The following is a 23,986-nucleotide window of genomic DNA, read 5'->3' on the forward strand; positions in this document are numbered from 1 at the left end:
CCCTCCCTCTCTCCTTGACTCACCCTAACTCTGAAAAGCTTGCAGTCTCACGCCTTAACTTCGTCCTCTTGCAACTCACGCCGCTTTCCTCGTTTCAGTTTCAACTGTCTCATCTACATGGCGGCGCAAATCGCGTCGGGCATGCGGTACCTGGAGAATCTGAACTTCGTGCACCGGGATCTGGCTACTAGGTGAGTACGACGAGAAGTTCGAGCGAACGTATCCGGCCGGATCTCTCTTTCCCACGAGGATAAACGCGTCTTAGCGGCGCACATCCAAACTATCATCGTTTCGTCCGTAGCGCAGATGTTTTGTTACTCTAAATAGGAGGAGTCGACAAGAAAGAGAGAAGACAGAGAGATACGTAAATGTTGTTTCGACTTCTAGCCCGTGGAATACAACAGGGAATGCGTATAAATGACGTCCTTTAATCAAGCTGTTTCGTACTCTTCGCGATTTCATTTCCCTTTAACCGCTCGTCGCGTCGGTGCAACACAGACGTAGCTACGAATACGGAGAAAGCAATTTTCGAGGTTCCTGAAAGGATTACCGTGATGTGATATTCCATAGAGGAAGACGAATTTCTGTAGCTTTCGCTTTGGAATATAATCCTGTGTTTTCGTACTTACATTCGATTCCGAATGGCATTTTCTGGTTTTTCATCCACCATTCCGTCTCTATAAGACACTATGCGAGCTAAGAAAATTTTACTTCTTTGTTCTATGATTACACATACTTGTGTACAAAATATTCCAGTAGCGTGATTATTTTTTTGTACCGGTAAAAATGTGTATCGTAATTTTGAAAATTACCTTTGTGTTTATAAAAGAAATCGTATAATCGATATGCCTCTAAGCATTCTGGAAATATTGATATGTGGTATAAAAATAAAATTGAAAGAATTGACGATTAACGAAATGGTCAGAAATAAATACCGCTTAAAGAAGTGGTTCTTTAGAACGTGATAAGCATCAGTTCGCAGGAAAGCGAAAACCCGATATCGGGGTTTGTCGCTGAAGTTGAAATTAAATTATAGCTTTCCCAGAGCGCATTTCCATAAGCCCCCAAAACAAACGAAGCCGCAAAACCACATGGGAAATCAGCGATTCGTTAGCGATACGTCGAGCGGAAAATAGCAAGAACGGTAGTTTATTTTCCCGTGGAATAACGATTAAACGTGTACGTTGCAGTCATTATCGGCTATGCGTCAACATCAAAATTGTTTGCTCGGTTTATTACAACTATAAATTAGTTCGACCTGGTTGTTCGTAAAATCCGGCGTAACTTTCCAGTCGTACGAAATTATCACAGCACGAATCTCCTAACAACGTACCAGTACCAAAATTACATTCGATTCGATAGGAAGGCCCGATAAACTTTTATAGAGTGTACAAGCGTGACACCCCGTAGAAAGAGTATTTTCGTAATATGGGACATTCCCAATTCTACGAAACGTTCCGATATCGGTGCGATCAATTTTATTTCGATGTGTTTCACGCGTCATTCAATTTCGCCAATATTGTTCCTCGCCCAGTACGCGATAGTAATAGTCCACTATATTTATATTTTTCAATTAATGGACCCGAAATAAATTTGCTCGAATATATTTTATGTCCAACTGTATTTCATAAAAAAAAAAAATTACTTCGCTTAATATAGGTATTTACTTTATTTTTATTGATATCGACGAGGCAATAGATTTGCTAAAAATTTCGGAGAAAATCCTAAAGACTAACAAATGCTCTGTTATTGGCCAATAGAACTGGATGATCTTTGACATCCCGCACAAGGCGTATAATATCCAGGATCAGAAACCCTTGACTTTCACAGACAAAAGCGTATATGTATAGCCAGTATGCAACGAAACCCATCCATGTTCCTGTTATTGAAATGCAATGGCCATCCCCGTTGAATCGATGGGAAGTATAGATGCACATATGTGCATATGTGCTCTACATACATATTCACGCTAACCGCGGTGCTCTTACAACACGTGGAACCTAGTTTCCGGTTGACCAGTGTCTCTCAAACGACCGCTCGTAAATCTTAATAGAATACCAGGATGCGTTTCCTGTACGTTCTCTCCGTAGTATTATTAGAAGCAGATTTAAGTCGATCTCATCATCATCCACGCCATTCCCTAAATACATCGGACATTTTTATTTCTTTTTATGTTTCGATAACAATTAATTTAACATTGACTTTAGAAAAATGATATTTAATTATTTTCATATTATCGGTCGCAAGTCCAATGTTTCTGATGCAAAGCATAATGTTTCCTGCATTTTTCTTCCTCTTTCTTTAGTTACGATGTAGGTTAATTATAGAGATGGAAATTCCAAACATCAAAGTTCGTACGGTCCGAGTCCTCAAACGATCCGACGAAAGAAAACGTATTTCTCGGTTGCCACAAAGCTTTAAACAGCCCTTTGTCGATTCAAAGAGAAGATTCTTGTTGTGAAATTGCAAAAACTAAAGTTATTTTACTATCAGCTTTATTAAATCTTCGCGTATAACATGCGATATCCGTGATCGCGAGAGAGCTGCACGCGAGATCCGTCACACACGAATTTCAACTTTTCACGAGTGAACGGAAAACCGGAAAATAACCGAGCTCTGTTTGAATATTAACGAAAACACGAAGTTACACGTTCGTTGGGCAATGTTTAACAAGGAACGTTTCATAAAATAAAACTCTGCAATTCGTTCAAACAAAATTCGTGGCCCACTGGAGTATTTCTTAAACAATTAAACACACGTCGCATGTTTTTCCATTCTTTGTTTTACCATTTAACCTATTTGACCACTGCTGAAATATTTATATTTCAGTGGAAAATTCAATACAAAATTCAATTAACAAGGTAACAATTCTCGAAATCAGAAGAGAAAAATAACTGTAAATAACTCGATGAATTTGACTCGTTAAATTTTATCAGGTCGAATCGTGACTCGTTCGATTTTCGAGAATTCGTAACGAGGCGGCGAGAGGACGTTCGACGAAAATATTTAACCGGCTTTTACCGAGCTGGTCGTCGAACGTGAACGACCTGTTGTCGCACGATGTAACTGGAGAGCAGCCGCAAACGCGGTGAATCCATTTGCAAAGGAATCAGAATTTCATGGTGGCCCGGAATTTAATCAAAATGTAATGCCGTAGATAAACGTCCGTCCGGATGATAAGCGTTGACGCGACGAACCGACGATTTCCAGCGAAACATATGATTCTGTGGGAATTTCGTCATGATCGTCGCGTAAATTCTTCCGCTGACTGTAACGCGTTGAAAGAGCAACGTCCACGATAGGTGGCCCATCCTGTGGCATAAACCTGATTCCTTTCGTCCATCGAAACATCACGCGTGCATCGCGTGCCACGACCAATTAAGCTCGCATCGTGAAAAAGGAACTGCTTTCTGTGAAGTCTGAAGTAGCCCTGAAAGAGGAATTAAGAGATCAGCTTATTATAGACCTCTTACGAACCTCGTAATCCAAAGCTTATAATCTTCGTCCCTAAAAATTCTCTTTCAAGAACAGGTAACTTTGTATCTCTGTTACATTCCTACATGTTCTCTTCTTGATTCATAGTCGATGACTCGTTACTTTCCCAACTTTGTCTAACATTGCACGGAATAACATTGATTGACCAACATATTGTAGTCAGATATAAAGAAAGAATATTTCGTATTCGAATTTGAGACCCGAGATTTGAAGTACTTTTCAGAGGGTAAGATAAATCTCGCTGGGAACCAATCGAGGTTTAAGCGAGCATGATGAAAATCTGAGTGAAGGTAAAAGGGAAAGAATCAATTGGAAGGGGCGAGTTCACGTATGTATCGCCGGTGTCGGAGAAGCTCCGCAACCCCGACTGCCTATCCTAACACTCGCCAGCCAATTTCTCCTGGCACCTTATTTTATTCGCGAGTGCGCGCCGTATAAAGTCATTCTCGGAGCCGGACCAAGTGGAAAAGAGGAAAGAATCGATCGCTGATCAAACGGTAATGCAATTCAATTGGCACGATCGAAAAAAGGACGAGAACGGACGGAAGGGTTCTTCCTTGTACGTGTATACGTGTGTATACGTACGTATATTCGTGTGCGTCTATAATAGTCGAAGAAAGGAAGAACGTGCGTGTGATCGGGATATAAGAGAGTATATGAGTAAGCGCGTATGAGTGAAACACTTAAGGATAAAGAGAAAGACGATAGAAAGGAGCAGCACACAAGCATACACATACACAGAATGGTTCTATGTGGTCGTCAGGATAAGAGCAATACCAATAGCGATGGTGGTGGTTCGTGATGGTGATGGTGTTACCAGAAACGGCAATAGTGGTCGCACACGCCGCAAGAACGTGTAGCTCGATCATGGAGAACGACGAAGACTCAATGTAGGTACTCCAACCCCGACTAAGCGTGGCTCTTCCTTTGTTCCGACTTCGATTACAAATGTAGAGAATAGCTTTCTCTACCTCCCACATCTTTCTACCGTCCCTTTCTTCTTTTCCTCTCTTACTCGCTTCCTTTTTCTTTTTTTTTTCTTTTAGATCATTCACCTCTCCCGTCACCCTCTTTCTAGCGACAAGAGCAACCTCTGCTACTCGGTTTTCGATCTGACGGCGTCCAGACATCACGAGGTCGAAGTCCGGCCGATCGCACACAGGGCCTTCGAACTCCTTGGCTCGACGACTAACGCGAGAGCATCGCCGAAGACACTTGAACGCAGTGACAATCGATAATAGCCGTACGAGTGACTCTTCTCGAGTTGTCGAGGGAAAGTAGATACCCTCTGTCTTCGGGGAGGATTCGTTCGTCTGAACTCGAGCAAGAAGTCTTCTGTCGCGCATTACGGACCCCCTGAATATTTCAAAACCCTCTTTGATGAATAACTTAATACCGGGACTGAGTAGTACCTAAGTAACGAAAAATCGTAAGCAAAGTCTACAGTGAGTGTGGAAAGCTCGCGAGCAGTATTTATAAAATATAATTAGCGACGGAGTACAGTTTAACAGAGTAGTTCGAATTAGAACATCAGTGGTTTGAGGTTGGTTCGTCAGTCGTTAGCTATCCCCGCTTGTCGCGAAATCCAATTATAATCGAGTCAAACATACTGGTATCTGCAGATAGACACTTCCACTTAATATAATTCACACAGAGGCTCAATAGGATCCGGCTAGTGAACATTGCTTATTGCATTAACGTTCTGACCCAGGACTTCCGTGGATCAGGTTAGCATCGTTGTCGCCGCCGTCGTCGTCGTCGTCGTCGTCGTCGCCACCCGTGTACTCCAGGAACATGCTATAGCCAATAACGTGATCGATAAAGTGCGGCTAATTACCTAGGTTCTGGCTGCAAATTGAAGCTTTGTTCCACCGTCGAAATTAATTGACTCCATTCACTCGATAGCGCTGGATACTCAAATACCGTTCAGTTGCTCGTTTGTCTCGGCGAGAATTATAGTTCGTCTTTGAAAGCAGGAGGCAGTCCGCCGACCGACACCAAAATGGAATGCTGTTAGATGGATATTTCGCGGTGTTCGAGTGTCCTCTATGAAGACACGAATTAACACCGTTTCGCGACAACGAGAAACGTATACGGATGTGCTCGACCATCGTGCAACTTCGCTACAGAATTGATTCATTTCTATTAATGGACGAACTTTGTAATTCGCGTCGGTTATCGCGTGACAACGTTCTTGTCACTTCTCCGTAGCCTGATTCCCTTAACTTCGTTCTTGAAAGCCTTATGAAAGGAGAATTCACCTCCGTGATTTAGAGTTAATGGGAATCTAATATTACAAACGGCGAATTAATTACAGAATTTGTTGCTTCTAAGAATTAGCAACTTGGTATTTCTTAAGTTTTTATTCTTCTAGAAACATTCCATCCCCCAAAAACCATAGAAACGAGACGTTTAATAACATATTTAAACGTTCAAGTCTATCTTAAACCTCGCTAATTATCACAAGCAATGGACGTTTCGGGATAGATCGAGACATAATTAAGCACAACTCGTTTCAAATCCAGTTAGAATTAAACCAGCATCTGAATTATATATTATATATAAACTAGAATTATAGCAGCATCCATACAACCATACACAAACGTATATAAATCTGCTAATGTATACAGTACATACATAAACGTGTACACGTGATAGAACACGATACGTCCGTATTTAGATTCGCATTCTTTTACGACCGCGAACCTTATCCCGTCTCATAACGATCCGCGATGATCATTCAACGGTCCAGCCGGTCGCTTGTAAACTTTGCCACAACGCTACGTTCGATTGTGGAGTTGCGTGTGCTTGTACAGGAAACGTAGCTCATCTACACGTACGTGCAAATACAGCCTGCAGGCAGCCATTCCTGCTTCCGGTCGGCTACCATGCACAGAATGCGTACGCGTATGCAGATTGGCGGCTACGCTATGCACCCCACATACCGACGAGAGATCGATTTGAACCGTGCCTTTTTCATTCGAAATGAATCGGTCGGAAAAGTATTCGAATTCTCCGGCTGAAGTCGAAACTGATTCACGTATCTGCGGCCGAGCCTACAATCATTCCCAAAGTGTTCTCGATACAAGTTTCCCCTTTGAGGTGCACAGAGAAAACTGCACCCTTTTAGCAAGCGAAAGCTACAAACGAAACACAAGAGCCGATCAACGTTTCCTGTCCACGTGAAACGCACTGGAAACGAAATTTGACAGACGAAATAACACGAATCAAAAACCTATGGAAGCAGTTATCGTGCGGTAAATTAGATGATCGTTAGCAATAGCGATAATAACGATAAAAGCTCGTTCGATGTTGTTTCGGAAGTTAATTAAGTGGCGCAGATCGGAACGTTTGTAGAGCAGAACAGTCGATTCATCGCGTTCATCGATAACGATGATTTTCGATTACAGGAATTGCTTGGTGGGCAAAGCTTATCACATTAAAATCTCGGATTTTGGTACGGACAACGAATTGTACGCGAGCGATTATTACAAAGTCGATGGCACGGTACCCCTGCCGATACGCTGGATGGCCTGGGAATCCATATTCCTGGTAAGCTTTATTCGAACGATACCAATCGAACGCGATATACATTGCCTCATGCATGCATGTTTTCGAATTGTCTACAAATCGTGTATGACCGATATACGAAGCTATTGTAGTTCAAATCGTCGCAATATGCCTGTATAATTCAACTATATCTTTTTATCGTATGATCATTTAAATATATCTTTAAGCAATCGTTCGTACTAATTTTTACTGTTATCAGCTTTTATTTTTATTACATACATACATATATGTTTTCTATATATCTAGTTTTAAGCATTATCGAGTTAAATATCGAAACAATGTTTAAAAAATGTTCGATTCTCATTACGCACGATAAAGTCCATTTACCGTTACTTTTACTGCTATTTATTTTAATAGTCGTGACATGGATATAAAAAAGATTTTATCGATTAGACCCAACTCGAAAACAAACATACATAGCTTTCTAAGATCAAATCTAAGCAATATCACGTGCAGCCAAATTCTTTGTAACCAGAAGAAACCAATAATCGATACGATCGTTCACAGGGCAAGTACACGACGAAGAGCGATGTATGGGCGTTTGCCGTGACCCTGTGGGAGATCTTGAACCTGGGCAGACGGGTCCCCTACGAGCACTTGTCGAACGAGGAAGTGGTCCAGAGCCTGCGACGATTGCATCGCGCCACGGAGTGTACCGACGCCGATGGCGAGAACAGCGGCTGCAAAGAGAATACCGATAACCTTTTCAACTATTTACCGCAACCGACCGCGTGCTCGAAGGATATTTACGATTTGATGCTGGATTGTTGGCGACGTGAAGAGTCCGAGAGGCCGACCTTCCGGGAGATCTCGATGTTTCTCCAGCGGAAGAACCTCGGCTACGCGCCCACGTCCTGATATTGAACGTCCGGTAAAGTCGAGGAGCACATGGTTCGTGGCGGTTGCCACGCGTGCCCGGCTAAACGACGCTCGAACATAGACCATGGGCTGGTCGAAGACGCCGTCTACCCACATTGGATAACCATGAGAACAAAGTTCTGAATTCTTCGACGAGGCGAGCTTTCGATGTACTCGAACGAAGGATCGAGACGCGTAAAAGTATAGAAACATCGAAGAAGAAGATACAACGATAAGGTTCAATCTTGGTTTCCGGCAACGAAATCGAACTCTTCAGGCTGCTTACATAATTTATTCCACGAAACAGTTCTTTCGAACGATGCCGATACGAAGAGATATTCCGTAGGGGCGTTAAAGACTTCGAAACGACTTTCAGGGAAACTGATGTGAATAATCCATCGCGCAGCACTGTCGTAGATATAAAAGGACTGTCCGTGTCAAAGTCGAAATAGTAGGAAGATACTCGAGGAAATATCGTATTTGCTTAGTACATAAGTCAGCGAGATTCGTCGAGACGCTAGATGATCTAGACGCGAGAGCATATTCGACGAGACCGTTGTTTAGACGTAAGACGCATATAAGGAATACAAATGTAAAACTGTGAATTCGACAATCGAACGAAGAGAACGCGAGGCGACTTTTGTTCACCGAAGTTGTTGGACTGCGCGAAATCTGTTGACAGTTTCACGCACGAGACAGGAAAGATCTCGAGCGATCCGTTGATCCTCGATATGATCGTCGAAAATTTAGGAGCAATATCGTGTAATTATAATTCAGCTGTGAACATTCCTGCATGGATTTAAAGATATGTCTATATCTTCGAGGTAAATAAGAGATACTCGCCGTTTAAGATATTAGAAGTTACCCTTTGGAAAATGTCTTTCCTTTATAAAGAAACGATAAAAGAAAAATAAGAAAATGGCTGAACAGGAGAAGGGAAAGGAAAGAAATTGCAATTGTATGGCAATATGGTAACTAGGTATCAAACTCCTCCGTGGGTTGTCAATCGAGTAGACAAAGGGAAAAAAGATTACGACATATGAAAAAACGAGTATGAATGCGTGTGTTTGTGAACGTATAGGTGGTTACAATTCATCGTGCGTAAATTTATCGTAATCGTTAGGCAGCTCGATAGGGTTTTGCTTCGAACGAAGCGAACGAAGACTATCGAACTTCTCGTGTAATTCGTACACGATAGGGCTCTCATCGCATACATCGTAAACTAGAAAGATTCGCCATGGTATTATTTTATGGCTTCTGTATTCGGTCGGATTACATTAAAATTAGGATAATATTTAGGAACGAAACTAAATCGTTAAGTTATTAAGCAGAGAATCGAATTGTAGATTGAAAAAGACTTAACAAAGTTTTTAGCCTCGGCGAATGTATCGAAGTAGCAATTTTCGCGTGAGAGCTCGGCGATATCATGTAGTTCGTGATTCACGAAGATATACATATTTCGCTGTTGACAAATGGTGACTCTCACCATGACTATGACACATCATAATTGTAACTTTATATGATAGGCGGGATCAATACAAAGACAAAAAAAAGAACTAGTATATTGTACATATAGACGTACATCGAGAAGTAGGAGACGTTTATCATTGCGCTGAGAGAGACAAACGCGAACGAGACGACGAGATTAGCAGCGTACAAGCAATTCGTCTTTGCGTGTCGTCTTTGGAACCGTGTTCCTTTTTGTCTCTTTCGTCAACACGATTCCGTTGAGAAACCAACGGAATTGGTCGTTCTAAGGATAGCAACAGAATATTTCGGTGTGAAGTCTGGAACGTTATCAACATATCGGAGTCTTGGTTTCGTAATGGAACGAAGCAAGAAAATAAAAATGCGAAGGGACAAGAAAACGACGAGTTTATAAGATTTCCAAGTCAGATGTTCGTTTAGCGATGCTATTCTCACGACATTCAACTAATTAATCATTCGATTCGTTATGTTCCGTATGTATTTATACAAGATGAATACTATTAATAGCATTCGCAATATCTAGTAAGTAGGTGATGTTACCGTTATAACATTAAAAATACTATTTATATATCTTAATGTAACGCCGCGTAAGAAGTAGATATATCAGAGACATAGCCGTTCGTATATAAATCGTACGTGCGTTGAATTTAAACGTAACATATTCGTAAGTTTGCTTCTCTGTCGTTGAACAAAGGAAATAAAGAGTCGAGGAAAGAAGTGGAAAATAAAAAAGGGTAAAAATATACGAGATAATCATAATATAAATTCAAATCAAGCGTAGATCAGTTTACGATGTTATCGATAATAAAAAAAAAGAAATATTAAGGGACACTGTTTTCCGTATTGATAACGTAGGACAGTTTAACAGTGTAGAATTTTATACTGAAATCGGGCACCTTGTTAAAATAGCGATTCACACGAATTCATAGTTTTCACTTCATTAGCGTCAAAGTAAAGAAAAAGAAAAAAAAAAAAGAAAAAATTGAAAAGAAACTGCCGTCACTCGCATGTGACATCAGAAAAACGAATCATAGTTGCGTTTAGATTCATCGATATAAGCATATTGCTGCCTTTGGCTGTATCGTTGCCCCTACTGCTAACGAGTAACTCACTTGTCTACTCATGTGATAATTTAGTATATCTCTACGTACCTACCTGTACCTACACCGGTTCGGAAATCTCAGTAGTAAAGGGGTTTATTTATCTTACGTTGCGTTCTGTCTCAATTTCGTCGACTGACAGAATTATCTTTATTCATAGAAACTAAAAATGAATATCAACTGATGAAAAATAGCTTAAGGAACGAAGTTTTCTTAAGAGAACTTCATAAAAAATTATGTAGATTCGCTTCTGATCTCCTAAGATTCAACACAAAATTTTCTTAAAAATGTACGTTCTTTCCTCTATTTAAATATCTGTCCTGCATTATTCGAGTAATTTAGTATTGTTTCCAATGATCGTTAAGAATTAGAACATTGAAGAAATCTATTAAAACGAAGAACAAAGATAATCCATTTATATAGTAATTATTTTAACGACATTGTTACAACGAATCTTATCTCCTGTGCTTTTAAAAGTTGATCCTTTCCTTTTCGAAAAGATATTCTGTCAGTAGATATTCTCCATCATTATTACATCGATCGCTTGAAAACAATCGTTTCAACGAACCTAATAATGTTTCATAAACGTCACTTTGGTTCGTGAACTCTACGTTGATTTCGACGATCCCAGTTAACGGGGTGAATTGGAAATCGGTCGAATTTTCTGTGAAGCGAACGAATTTCGTTTCTCTTCTGTTCCCTTTGAACGAATGTTTTTCGACAAGTGTACGATCGACAATCACGTTTAAGCCCCAAGGCTTCCGGGATCGCTCAATCTTCCATGTTGGTGCTATTGCAAATAGTATTGACAATGAGAAGAGCATTGCGTAAACAGTGGAATTGCCGTTTCGTTCCAATTTTCTACTGTAACCGAGTCCACGACGAGTTTTATATTAGATTTTGCAAAGTATTTATTTGCATTTTCCTCAACCCGTTTATTTAAGTACGTTTTGCATGGTACGAAATAGCAAAAGATTTCTATACAGGGTACTTTTCCATTATTGACTTACTTAATGGATTAAGTATTGAAGAAAAGAAATTCCTATTTAATCTCGTGGCCGAATTGTAATAACTTTCGTATATCGATACTCGCATAATATTTTATTAATTGTACTGTATTTATTATATATTATATTTATTACAAACATATCCTAAAATTTCTAAAGATAACATTTCTTTACAGAAAAGGTGTGATCGTTTTAACAAGCATTCGATTTAAAGATAAATACAAGATTATCGAAGGTGCACAAATATTTACGAGTTGAGAACAGGATTAAATAGATTAGATGAAAGTTATTTAGCAATTTTCCAATACTTAATTTATTTAATTCATTTAAAACGAGCCCCGTTGCTGAAGCAAATCCCTATTACATTGTTTGCAAAAAATAAACAAAAAATACTCAGCTAACGCAGATTATTTATTGTACACTGAAATAGGAACTTAAATATATAAATTTGACAGGGTTAATTTTCCAGTCTATGTTTACTGAATATTTCTTGTTTATCTTCATCAATAGAGCTAAAATCTGTAACTCTTTTTACGACAAATATATCAACGAATTTGTTAATTAGTTATCGAATTCCATCATGTAAAACGAACTTTCCATAGTTTCGACTGTTTTAAGCAAATTTCTTTTATAATTTCGCAAAGATAACAGAGCGTCATTAACTGTGGTCTTATTGAATCAGATTCCCGGCACACCCGATTGTTAATCTGACGTGGAATTGAGAGAAATGTAGAGGTAATCACGGAAGACTGTGCAGAGCTCACCTAGCTATATCTTCTACTCAGGCACAGGCAATCTCTGGCTTTTTCACTATAACATACCATCATACATTTAGTTTTCGATTCATCTTGCATTTTTCTCTTCGTGGGACAATAATTTTCAACAACCAATAATTTAAATAAACAACCAAAAAATTATCAAATATTGTATTGTAATATTTCATCTAGAAAATAATTTTTCATCGACTTGAATCATTTCTTGTGGTTCTATCTTGGCATAAGAATAATATAAGATAGTTCTCCTTGCTTTATTCTTGTCAAAGGATACCGAATAATTGTTACAAAACATTTGGTAGGCAATGTTCGTCATCGGTTAGCATTATAATGAAATCTGATGTCAGCCGGTTGATGTTCTTCCTGGCAACTAAGCGTATTTGGTAAAAAGTGGAACTTAATGTTGCAGAATCTGTAAATATCACACTCCAGGCGAATCTGGTAAATGTGAAATGTTTCATCTGAATGATTATAATCATTAACACGTTAAAAAGAAAACAAGGAAGAGGGAAAGAGTGGGAAGGAAAGAGAAAACCTGCTAATAGGCCGTGAAAGGTTGCCTAGGCCTGCTCTATGCTATTAAACCTTAATCGTTATAGTCATAAAATTATTTTGTACTAAAAACTGTTTATAATTTTGTATCTAATCTCTGTAAATACCAAGCAGATTGTCTATGGCTAATAAAGCTTAAACAAAATTGATATAACTAGACTATGTAAAGGGAATTATATATATATATATATATATAGGTATTTATAATATATACATATATATATATATATTTTAATTAGTGATAAGAAAGCGAGCGAGAAAATGTAATTAAATTTCACTGGAAAACTGGTAATATACCAATGTACAACGATCTAGGAATTATTTGTACTATACAGGTGACAATTTAAGGGACAAATCATAAAAGTATACATGTTACTCAATAGCCACGTATGTGTATAGGGTACTCCATTCCATATTTGTTCTGAAATTCCGATCGAGAATAATTATTATTATATATATAGAAAATAATTATCTTACATTTCGTTACAAATTTTCAAGGTATTAAATAAATATAACATAATAAACAGTCTTAACGTTAATTTATCATGTCTGATTAACGAGAATAGTTATTTTCTATTATCGTTTAAATTATTTAATTAATATTAACTTATATACGAACACAAGATTGTCGCGGAATTTTAGAAGAAAATGTTTCGACACTTGAGAAACCCTGTACAGTATTACGGTGTAGAATCCAACTAGTCATTTATGACACTTTATAATAACTAAAGTAAATCTTTTACAAAGAAACACGGCATACGAAGAACGTGTTGTTCTAAATTATGTTTTAATTAAAAAAAAAAAGAAAGAAAAAAATTGAAATGTTCGCGCCCTAAAAATAAATGTTTCCACATGCACCTTTAACATAATGTCCTTTTTATTTCTTCTATTATAATTACATGTACGTTTGTACATTGTTATAAATGAAACCTATTTGTCAACTATTGTATTATTTCTATTTCTATCTGTCTGCCTCTAAGTGCGAACTATCACTTAAACGTTATTGACGGTAATCTAAGTCTTGCGTAAGATAATTCTATTCGTATATCTTATATGTATGTGTCGATAAAGACGGAAGTACACGTTGTAAGTTCAAGTAGCAGGAAATCGCGGGAAGCACAACGATAAAACCTATTTGTATCGAACAGTCAAATGAAACAATATTACACATTTCAACGAAAACCTACTATTTAGTAATTCTTTGCCTTTCCTTCTCTTCCTAAGATGAATTAAGCATTGAAAAATTGCTAAAAAAATTTGTATTCAATCTATTTAATTTTACAAAGTAAACATTGAATATATCCAAATATAAATTGTATTCAAATATTTAATACGGTATTATTAGACATTGGATGAAAGTAATTTATGCTATCAGTATTAATATATAATTCAAATGACTATACCAATCTCGTTAAAAAGAACAGGTGTTCTCAAATCACATGATGTTCATAAATATACTATGTTATTGAATTGAAATGAAAAGTATAATATTTTTGTTCAATTAAATGTTGTATAGCAAATTAAAAAATGGATTTAAATGTGGATAAACAACACGAAACATACAATTTTAGTAGTCATAAAAAGAATTACAAAATATTAAAATACCATTGTTTAAAAATTAGATTGACAAAGAAACAATGAAAATGTAATCGTAACTTATTTATTTGCTCAGAATATAAGTAAACTATGAAAATATGTTAAACATATAAAAATCATGTCTTAAGTATTGCAATAAAATAAATTCATATGTGACATTCAGTCTTGATTATTCAAGTATAGTTGGACGTAATAGTTACGAACAATGTTTAACGTTAGCAATTATTCAGATACAAAAATGTTTTGTAATTAAAAAATAATGATCTTTAAAAGTATTATTTAAAATGTTTTATATTAAAACTCCTACAGGACAAATATCGTTTCATATTATAGAAAAGTGCGTCCTTGATAGGTTAGAATACTTGCAATTATTGTACGAAGGTAAACCTCATGAATTTAATGGTGATTTTGAGTATTTATTAGAAAATTCAGTATATGATAAAATTGGACATTTTATATTGCGGTAAGTTTTTCAAGCGATTACAATAATTATTAATCTTCAAACATACAAATTTATGAGGTGTTTTTAATATAATTTATTAATTCATTATTTAATGTAGCAATTCTGTAATATATAAATAACTGTTTTAGATTATTAACATCTGTGTCACAGGAGATATGTAATTATTGGGTAATCAGAGAAACGTTATTATTCCAAACTAGGCTGAATTATATTTTACCAAGACAACTATATAGGCTATTTAAGAGTATTTTATATCAATTAGGAGAGCTTAAAGATAAAAAAGGACTGATTAATAGAACATTAATCGATATATGTAATTTCTTCTCAAAACCGCTTGTCTTTAAACATATTGTATCAAAAAATCATACAGAGGATTGTGATTTTCTTAAAATTAAAGGTATACACACACACACACACATATATATATAGGTCAATTTATATTTCTAATTTAATGACTTAAAAATTACGTTAATTTTTATTTTTTCAAGTGAGACATGAGGCAATACCAGATTTAATAAAGAAAAGAAAACTAGACTTGAGTGCAGGATATGCTATTGTATACTGCTCCAACTGGAAAAAAATATTAACATCATTGTTTTACACTTATATAAGTAATGAAGTAATATGCATGAAATCAAAAGCGCAATATATTATAAATCAGGATATTAGACTTAATTACTTATATTACAAAATTCATTCTAAAATATTGCAAGAGAATCAAATATCTATCAAATATGGACATATAACTAAAAAAAATATAGACATAGAAATAAAAAATTTTCCGCTTTGTATGCAACACCTGCACACAAAACTAAGGACGACACATAGACTTAGTCACTATGCTCGTTTTTATTATAGTTTATTTTTAAAAGATGGTGGAATGAAACTAGAGGATGCTATAAATTATTGGAAAGAAGAATATTCTAAACCTCATTCCTGTTCTTCTAATTGTTTACATAATTGGAAATCAAATGAACGAAAATTTATATACAGTATTCGTCACCTTTATGGTTTAGAAGGATCTCGGAAAAATTATAAATCTCCTACTTGCGAATTGATATGTGTAAGTAATATTTTCTTATGTCAAGAAAGTTTGGTATCTAGTTCAAACTCATCCCTTTTTATTATGTTATCAGATGAATACATCAAATCCCATGTATGAAGGAGGATGTCCATTTAAAAGCTTTGATGTAAATACTTTAAAAGATCTTTTATCTTTATCATTATCAAGTGATTGTGTTACAAATTTATTGAAAACTACATGTTCTCAAACTCCTCAGATTTCTTGTGCTAAATATTTTAGGATGCTAAATCAAAATAACAGCAATAATATTGTTATTAATAGCCCTTTACAATATTATTTTACAATGATTAATCAAATTTAGATATATAAAACATGAATTTGTTATTAAATATAAATTAGAAGCATTTTTATCTCAAATATTCAGTGCAATAAAATATAAAAATAAAGCTATTTATTATATACATTTCTCTTAAATTATAAAAATTAAAATTTTTTAAGGAGGCTTTCTACAAGTGCATGATTCACACCATTTTTAACAAATATACAAGTAACACCAAGTTTACCCACATCAACAATATTTCTATCTTCATCATCAAAAAACACCATATCTTTATAATCAATTCCTGATGCTTTTTGAATCCTAAAAAACAATAATTTATAAACAACTTTTCCTAGATAAATGGGAACAAATAAAGCTGAAATTTCATTGATACTTACTTAGAAAAATGAGTTACTTTACATCCTGGATAAATTTCTTTATATTTCAAATACTTGTCCCAATTAAACAGATTTAATAATTGTTTGGCACCTTGTATTTCTGATGTACGAGATGCAACACCAAGTTCATATCCTGCTTCATATAAATGTTTTAATACATCAGGTACTTCTTTGTAATATTGAATAATTTGACCACGAGAATCTACTACATCATTTCCTTTCCTTAAACGAATTCAATAGAAATTTTCACCGATCATAAAATCATATATGTTAAAATTATGTTCCTTGAACTCACTTTTTAAAAGGAGGAATAACATGAGTATCAACCCAAAATGGCCATAAAGTATAGTCTGAAACGTTATTAAATTGGTATTTTATTAAATTACTATTTTAATAAAATACCAATTTGTTTATAAGAAAACAATTAGAAAAGTAAGAAAAAAAGAAAAAGTTTTTAACCTAAATCAAAGATAATTATTTTCGGTTTACAGTTTGTTTTACACATATTTTGTTCCTGATTTTTACTGTTTATAACCTTAAACTGGAATTATTGCACAAATAATATTGAGAGAATTTCTGCAATTCTATAAATTATATATATTTAAAATATAATTTTTATTTAAGATTGACGATGATATCAAAATGATAACTCTATATACGTAAAAAAACTACGATCATATGTTGCTAACGTAACTACAGTAGTACTTAGTAGTATAGTAAAGTACTAGCAATTGTTAAAAAATTGTTTCTTATATAAAAAGGAGAATAAAAATTATATTTCATATATAAGAGAATAATATTAATTCTTTTAAGATTAACTTTGTATTTTTAATGAAAACAATCTTATACGATCGTTAGATTTTCATATATGCGGCAATCTCTTATTTCCACCAATAACATTAAATTCCTGTATTTCGTTGCAACCAATCAGGAGGAATACATGTTAAGGCGATTTTCTAACTTATGTACCTTGTTGTATGTATCTTCAGTAGTAGCGTCAATCTCGCTTAGCAAATTTGTGGGATCGTGAGCTGTTGATTAAAACTAATTATTAAATTTATCACAAAATTACTATTTTAAATAACAACGTCTGAAGGTATACACGTACGTTATATTTATTTGTATAATTAACAACAATAAGTATTATATATTGTTTATACATCGCAAGGATTACGAACGTATATTTTGTTACATTGCACGCTATTGGAGTTGTTTTTATCAGATTGTATTGTTGCTTAAATTGATTTTAGTTTTTTGTATATTTATCATCATACGAATATATTTTATAATTACATTAATTTAAACAAAAAGAGCGAAGGAAAGAAAGTAATATAATATATTTTTTTATATTATACCACATCTGAAACAATTTTGGTATGTTATATTGCTAATTTGAATAATTTTTTGATATTGTAAATTACTCAGTAATTTCAGTTTATAGTTATTTTTGATCTATGCAATATATCTTGTATATAATAGAATGTTTTATTTACCCTTTTTTAATAATAATTTGTTAATTTAACCTCTATTCGTTTAATTTAAATCTAAATTAAAAAAGTATATGATGCTATATTTCGAAAAAATATATTTTATTACTAGCATTTCTATCCTTTATATGTATGTTTATATCTTTATATATCTTATATATTTTATATATCAATAGTATTTTATATCTTTATTGCAGAAATGTCTGAATCAGATCTTTTAGCTGCTGATCATATTGATGGTCTAGACGGACTTGAAAATGGTCAAGATGGAGATGCTATTATGCAGTGCGATGGTGTAAAACGTGAATTAAATGAAGCAAATATTGATGATCCGGTAGCTTGTTTTATTTTATTATAACAAATAACAAATGTTTTTGTTACTTCTTCTTTATAAGTTAAATTTTTTTTATATTTTAATTGTAGGAACTAGAGGCTATTAAAGCACGTGTTAGGGAGATGGAAGAAGAAGCAGAAAAATTAAAACAATTACAATCCGAAGTGGACAAACAAATGAATATGGGTAGTCCACCTGGAATAAGTAAGTTATAGATTATATTAAATTTAGCATATATCAAAATTTAGTGCTATAATTTTGTACATGAACATTTTTTTTTGTAAATGATTACATAATATTTTGTCAAATTTTTAGCAAGTCCATTAAACATGTCACTTGAAGACAAAATGGAAGTTGATAATAGGTCCATCTATGTTGGTAATGTAAGTTAAATGTTGCATCCAAATTGCAATAAACAACTTTTTATTTCATTAAGAAGTTATTAATTAATATACACTATGCAAAATTAAAGGTTGATTACGGTGCCACAGCAGAAGAATTAGAGCAACATTTTCATGGTTGTGGCAGTATTAACAGAGTAACAATATTGTGCAATAAATTTGATGGACATCCCAAGGGTTTCGCTTACATAGAATTTGCAGAACGTGATTCTGTACAAACAGCTATGGCAATAGATGAATCTATGTTTAGAGGACGTCAAATTAAAGTAATGCCTAAAAGAACAAATAGACCTGGATTATCAGTGACAAATAGGTGCTTTAAAAATACATTACATGTATATTATATCTATATGTTTCTTAAAGATAATAACTACAATATATTTAAATAACTTTAAGGGGGCCGCGGGGAGCACGAGGTTACCGAGGTATAGCCAGAGGAATCATACGTGGTAGTGCATATTTCGGATATAGACCTATAAGACGACCCAGGTATATTATAGAATTAAATATATATTTATTTATAATTCAAACAAAATAATATTTCTTTTTAATATTCTCTATACATAGAAGCTATAGGCGAGGATACTACATGCCGTATTGACCGTTTTAATGTATTTTACTGCAATTTGACAAATTGAGGTAAGTTTTTATATTATTGTGATTTATAAGATATTTTGTTTATGTGATTGTTCAAACATAAAATATCTGATGAAAGTATAATAAATTTTTATACATAAAACAATTACATGCATTAAACAGAAGATTTCTGATATGTTTTGTACTGTACAATCACACTATAAAGTTAAAGATCTTTTTGTTTGAACAACCAATGTATGTATTATAGAACAATGCATTTATAGGAAAAGCTGGTGAAATAATAAATGTTAAAAATAATATTATTCCAAAATTACAAATATTAAGATAAATGATAAAATAAACTATTATAACATTCACTAGCCATTCCTGAATAAATGTAAAATTATTATTTTTCCAGTGACAGTTATTGTATGTACTAGATCCTTGTTTTAATGTTCTGATGTATCTATATAATTTAACAAATCTTGTAAATCTTTTTATGACGTCAAATAATCTAAAATTAAAAATGCTATACAGAGTATCCATCAATCTTTTACAGTGGATATTATAAAATTTATATCTAGATACATTAGCTTCCTTAGGAATGTGCTCGAAATTCGTATTCATCCTTAACACTTGGCCATATTTTAAATATTATTAAAAACAGAAGAAACACTTATATTGAAACATTTTATTTTTTTATTGTACTCTAATCTACTTATTGCCAAAAGTTTTGCAGATTTAAATATTTTGTATTGTGCTGTTCTTAAATAAATAAGTGATGTTCATATTTATATTGTAGACTTATAGAATATGGCCATGTGAACTGTAACACTAAATATTGTAAGTTTTTGTGCATATCTTATTTTTAGGTTACACAAAACTTACATATTTCTATGAACACGCATTACACTATCATGCAGTTAAAGTGTTTAAGTAAATTCTTATGATATGTCCACAGAAAAAAAAACTGATACGATGGGGAAAAAAAGAGAAAGAAAAAACCTCATGTCAAAAGAAAAAAAAAAAGATTGGACAAAGATGGGCACAATTATTCATATTTGATTTAACAAATCTTCATATAAAAATTACAAATGTAGATCAGCGATAATTTGCAATTGCAGTTCAATTGTATTTTTTCATAATTTACAATGAAATCCAAACAATTTCGTAGTATCAGCCTTTATTAGTTCCCAAGAACTTCAGTTTGTTTAGATTACAAAAGTATATAAAACACTGAGATGTTAATAACATTATATTGATACATACAAAAAATGCACTGATTAAATGAGCGCGCGCGTGTATGTATGTATGCAACGTAAACGCATACATATATATATACGTACACACGCAAATTTATATATATGGATATATGCATAAATATACAACTCTATAATTACTAAATACTATTTTAGCACAAAAGAAATGTAATTGTTAATCTGTTATGCATTTTGAAAAAATTTATGTTTATATCTTGGGTTATTACAAAATAAAAAATGTGTCATTCCTTTTCATGCATATCTAAATAATTGTAAGATATCATCATCCGTAACTTATGTTATCTTTCTTTTTGTAACAATTATAGTAAATTTCTTAAAATGTAATTTTTGTTTTTTATACCTGACATATTAGCATATTGTAGAAAAACTCAAATATTTCTATTATTTGCTAAAATTTGTATTTAACTGAATATATTAGACTATAATGCATTTAAAATTAGATTTTTTCCTACTTAAAACAAATTAATATAATATATAAAAGGATCATCTCTCGATTTTAAATTACTTAAATATAATTGTGACTGTTAATAAAGATGATAATAATATTAAATATGTTAAGATAATATTAAATTGTACACAGAGAGAACAATTTTTATAGTATACGCGATATTCAAAGAAGTATATTAACAATTTAGAAATTGATTTTAATAAATTATAAAATAGCAATAATAATTTTAGAATATTTTTTGGTATAGTATAAAGGCTGATAATATAATTATGGTTAAAAATAAAGTTCATAGTGTGGCTATTTAAGTAATGTTATTACAATATAGTTTTCATATATTTGTAATAACGCTAAAATCAATGTTTAATAATTTCATATTTTTTGATTGTATAAGTTTATATTTAAGAATATACTTTAGATATACAATGAAAAGAATTGAACTGCAATGTAAATATCTAGAGTAATATCATATTACTATAATTTATAGTAACTTTTGTATGCTACAGTAAGTGAAAGTTGCGGAGAGTAATGATTGTTACAATTTCTAAAATGATATTAATAATGTGTGCAACTTTCATTTATTTATTACTAACTATACATCCTCAATTTTATCTCAAACATATTGCTACTAATTTGTAAGATGCGTGTAAAATGTTTTTGAACTATTAATCCACTGTGCTATGATGTTAGGAGGAGAGCCAAGTTTCCACATATTAATAATCGAACCACATTTCGTAACGTTACTTCCATGTCGCTAAGTATTTTGCAGGTGCAGTGCAGCATCAGCATCAATTGAGTGATAATCATACAAATTTCATGAACAGTTTTTACGTTCCATTAAGAAAAAGAAAGAAAGAAAGAAAAGAAAAGAAAAGATAATTAACATATAAGTGTAATATATAAATGTAACATGATCGGGTGGTCAATAAAGATTTTCTTGGCTTAAAAATCACATGTTGAATATATCACTGGATTTATATATATTTATATTTAGCATTATTATAAATAGGTAAAATAAAATTAACTTCTCCAAGGATTAATGATTTATGTTTATTAACAATCAGTAGTATTTAAACCGATATTTTTACATTTCAATTAATGTTACCAGGTGGATAAATTTTATTCTTATATAAATTAGTAATATTTTAATAACAGATATAACCAGAATATTGTTGTAGTTGTTTTATTAGAAATTTGTATTTCTTTATATCTCTGAAAGCATATAAATGCACAATTGATTTTTAAAAAGTTTACAATTCATGGGAAGGTTGTAAAAGGGGTATAACAGAAAAAATTGAAGACCGGAATTCATTATGTAAAAAATATACAACATAATAAAATATTTACCACTGTATCTTTTAATACATAATACATAATAACTACATAATAATGTAAATAAATTACATTTTTGAAGCATATATTTATTAGATTCTAGTCTAGTTATCATTTTGTTTGTGATGTTAACACGAAGTATGTGTACAGATTCTGAATATTTCTAACATAATTAGTACTTTTAATGGCCACAAGAGATATATTAGATACCTAATTTTAGTACAAATAAAAACACCTCAAACATGTCAGTAAATTAGATAAATTTTTCAGTAATCTACTTAATTACTGAATTTATTAGGTTGGAACTTTAAAATGAAAATATATTTTCAAATTTTATAATATCAAACAATATGATTTATAAAAGATAACTAAATTAATTCTTAAAAAATTATCACTTATTTATTAAATCATTTCATTTTTATATAATTAAGTCACTTTGAGATACACAAATATTGGACATATTAATATATAATTAATAATTAAAAAATATTATTGTAATATTAGAAGGTTAAAAATTTGTCTCTTGTAAACTCCCAATACATAGCTTTAAGCATTTAAATGTATTCTTTTGTAGTAATCAGGCTTTAAATGTAACTTATTCTACAAATTCAACATACTTTTTTGAGTATCAGATCTATAATATTATAATATAATATAATATAATTATATAATGTACTTCATAATGCACAGCTATTCTTTATAATTCAGGTCTTCAATGTAAATCTACAAAATTTAATAGCAACATCCTGGACTTGTTTCATTTCAGTCCTCTTTTGACAAATATCCATGTTCACATAATAGTTTTAATTATTTGGTCTACAGAACAGGATATAAGATTGCATTGAGATAAACATTGACTAGTATACCAACTTCATGGTTTCAACAAATTTAGTTTGGAAGGCAATAGTGATCATTGAGAATTTAGTTCAAGTGTTTCAAAAATTGATCGACATAAACTTTGTAAGTTTGGTCTTGTTGTCTGATCTGTATGCATATTCTCCAAACATTTTAATATCTCTACTCCACCTTCTCTGACTAACATACTGCAATACCGTTTTGCTACAACAGTGTAATAATATAAACATAACACATAAACAATAATTTTTGTTATTAATATGATTAAATATATGTCGAAGAAGCGTCAGGAATAGGGTTGTGGGCGCTTGATAAATCTTCATTGGAATTGGTCATCGTTGGGTTATAACGAAGGTACGGTCTGATAATACGAGTATGGATACTACCGACTCGACAAACAACCGCGGCGGTTGGACATTCGCGATACTAGTGATGTTGGTCTTAGGTTCAATAACGAATCATAACGCGGTCAACGGGATGATAGATGTACGTGCTCACAAAAATCTAAGTCGGACTCTTTGCGAAAACGTGGAATATCCACCGAGCGTACAGACACTAAGTAACTCGCTAATACGACCTCACGAGAGAATGACTCTCCGTCGCGATGATGCTGCAGAGGAAAGCTATGATGGA

The 23,986-nt window shown here is 33.1% G+C and overlaps 4 protein-coding genes across 9 annotated transcripts in view; 2 read left to right on the forward strand and 2 right to left on the reverse strand.

Annotated features, from left to right (window-relative positions):
• Positions 1-12,784, forward strand: part of LOC100745935 (discoidin domain-containing receptor 2-like) — a 92,877-nt gene extending 80,093 nt beyond the window's left edge. The window contains exons 13-15 of the mRNA XM_012382802.3: positions 99-191; positions 6,906-7,047; positions 7,573-12,784. Of these exons, the coding sequence (XP_012238225.1) occupies positions 99-191; positions 6,906-7,047; positions 7,573-7,923 (586 nt within the window). The 3' untranslated portion in view covers positions 7,924-12,784. The remainder of the gene's footprint in view (positions 1-98; positions 192-6,905; positions 7,048-7,572) is intronic.
• Positions 12,785-14,579: 1,795 nt separating this feature from the next.
• LOC100746296 (polyadenylate-binding protein 2-B) lies at positions 14,580-20,424 on the forward strand. Of its 6 annotated transcripts, none has more exons than XM_033319634.1 (8): positions 14,739-14,902; positions 18,328-18,464; positions 18,554-18,668; positions 18,780-18,847; positions 18,937-19,178; positions 19,262-19,354; positions 19,433-19,504; positions 20,403-20,424. In XM_033319634.1, exons 1-7 carry the CDS (start codon positions 14,875-14,877, stop codon positions 19,464-19,466), a joined length of 717 nt encoding a protein of 238 aa, XP_033175525.1. In that variant the 5' UTR covers positions 14,739-14,874; the 3' UTR covers positions 19,467-19,504; positions 20,403-20,424. The 6 variants fall into 6 exon arrangements, with proteins under 6 accessions (XP_033175526.1, XP_012238237.1, XP_033175525.1 ...); XM_012382818.3 differs by lacking the exon at positions 14,739-14,902 and adding an exon at positions 17,602-17,747; XM_003487652.4 differs by lacking the exon at positions 14,739-14,902 and adding an exon at positions 17,602-17,739.
• LOC100746053 (magnesium-dependent phosphatase 1) lies at positions 16,002-17,331 on the reverse strand. Its single transcript, XM_003487650.4, has 4 exons — positions 17,103-17,331; positions 16,939-16,993; positions 16,644-16,865; positions 16,002-16,566 (listed from the first exon to the last, which is right to left on the reverse strand). The coding sequence occupies exons 1-4, from the start codon at positions 17,146-17,148 to the stop codon at positions 16,410-16,412; spliced, it is 480 nt and encodes a 159-aa protein (XP_003487698.1). The 5' UTR covers positions 17,149-17,331; the 3' UTR covers positions 16,002-16,409.
• Positions 20,425-23,213: 2,789 nt separating the features above from the next.
• The window catches only part of LOC100746414 (protein zyg-11 homolog B), a 5,780-nt gene continuing 5,007 nt past the window's right edge, over positions 23,214-23,986 (reverse strand). Inside the window, exon 10 of the mRNA XM_024366041.2 lies at positions 23,214-23,557. Coding sequence (XP_024221809.1) covers positions 23,409-23,557 — 149 coding nt within the window. The 3' untranslated portion in view covers positions 23,214-23,408. The remainder of the gene's footprint in view (positions 23,558-23,986) is intronic.

This window comes from Bombus impatiens, unplaced genomic scaffold (genome assembly GCF_000188095.3).
Source record: "Bombus impatiens unplaced genomic scaffold, BIMP_2.2 scf_0197, whole genome shotgun sequence".
Lineage (NCBI taxonomy): Eukaryota > Metazoa > Arthropoda > Insecta > Hymenoptera > Apidae > Bombus > Bombus impatiens.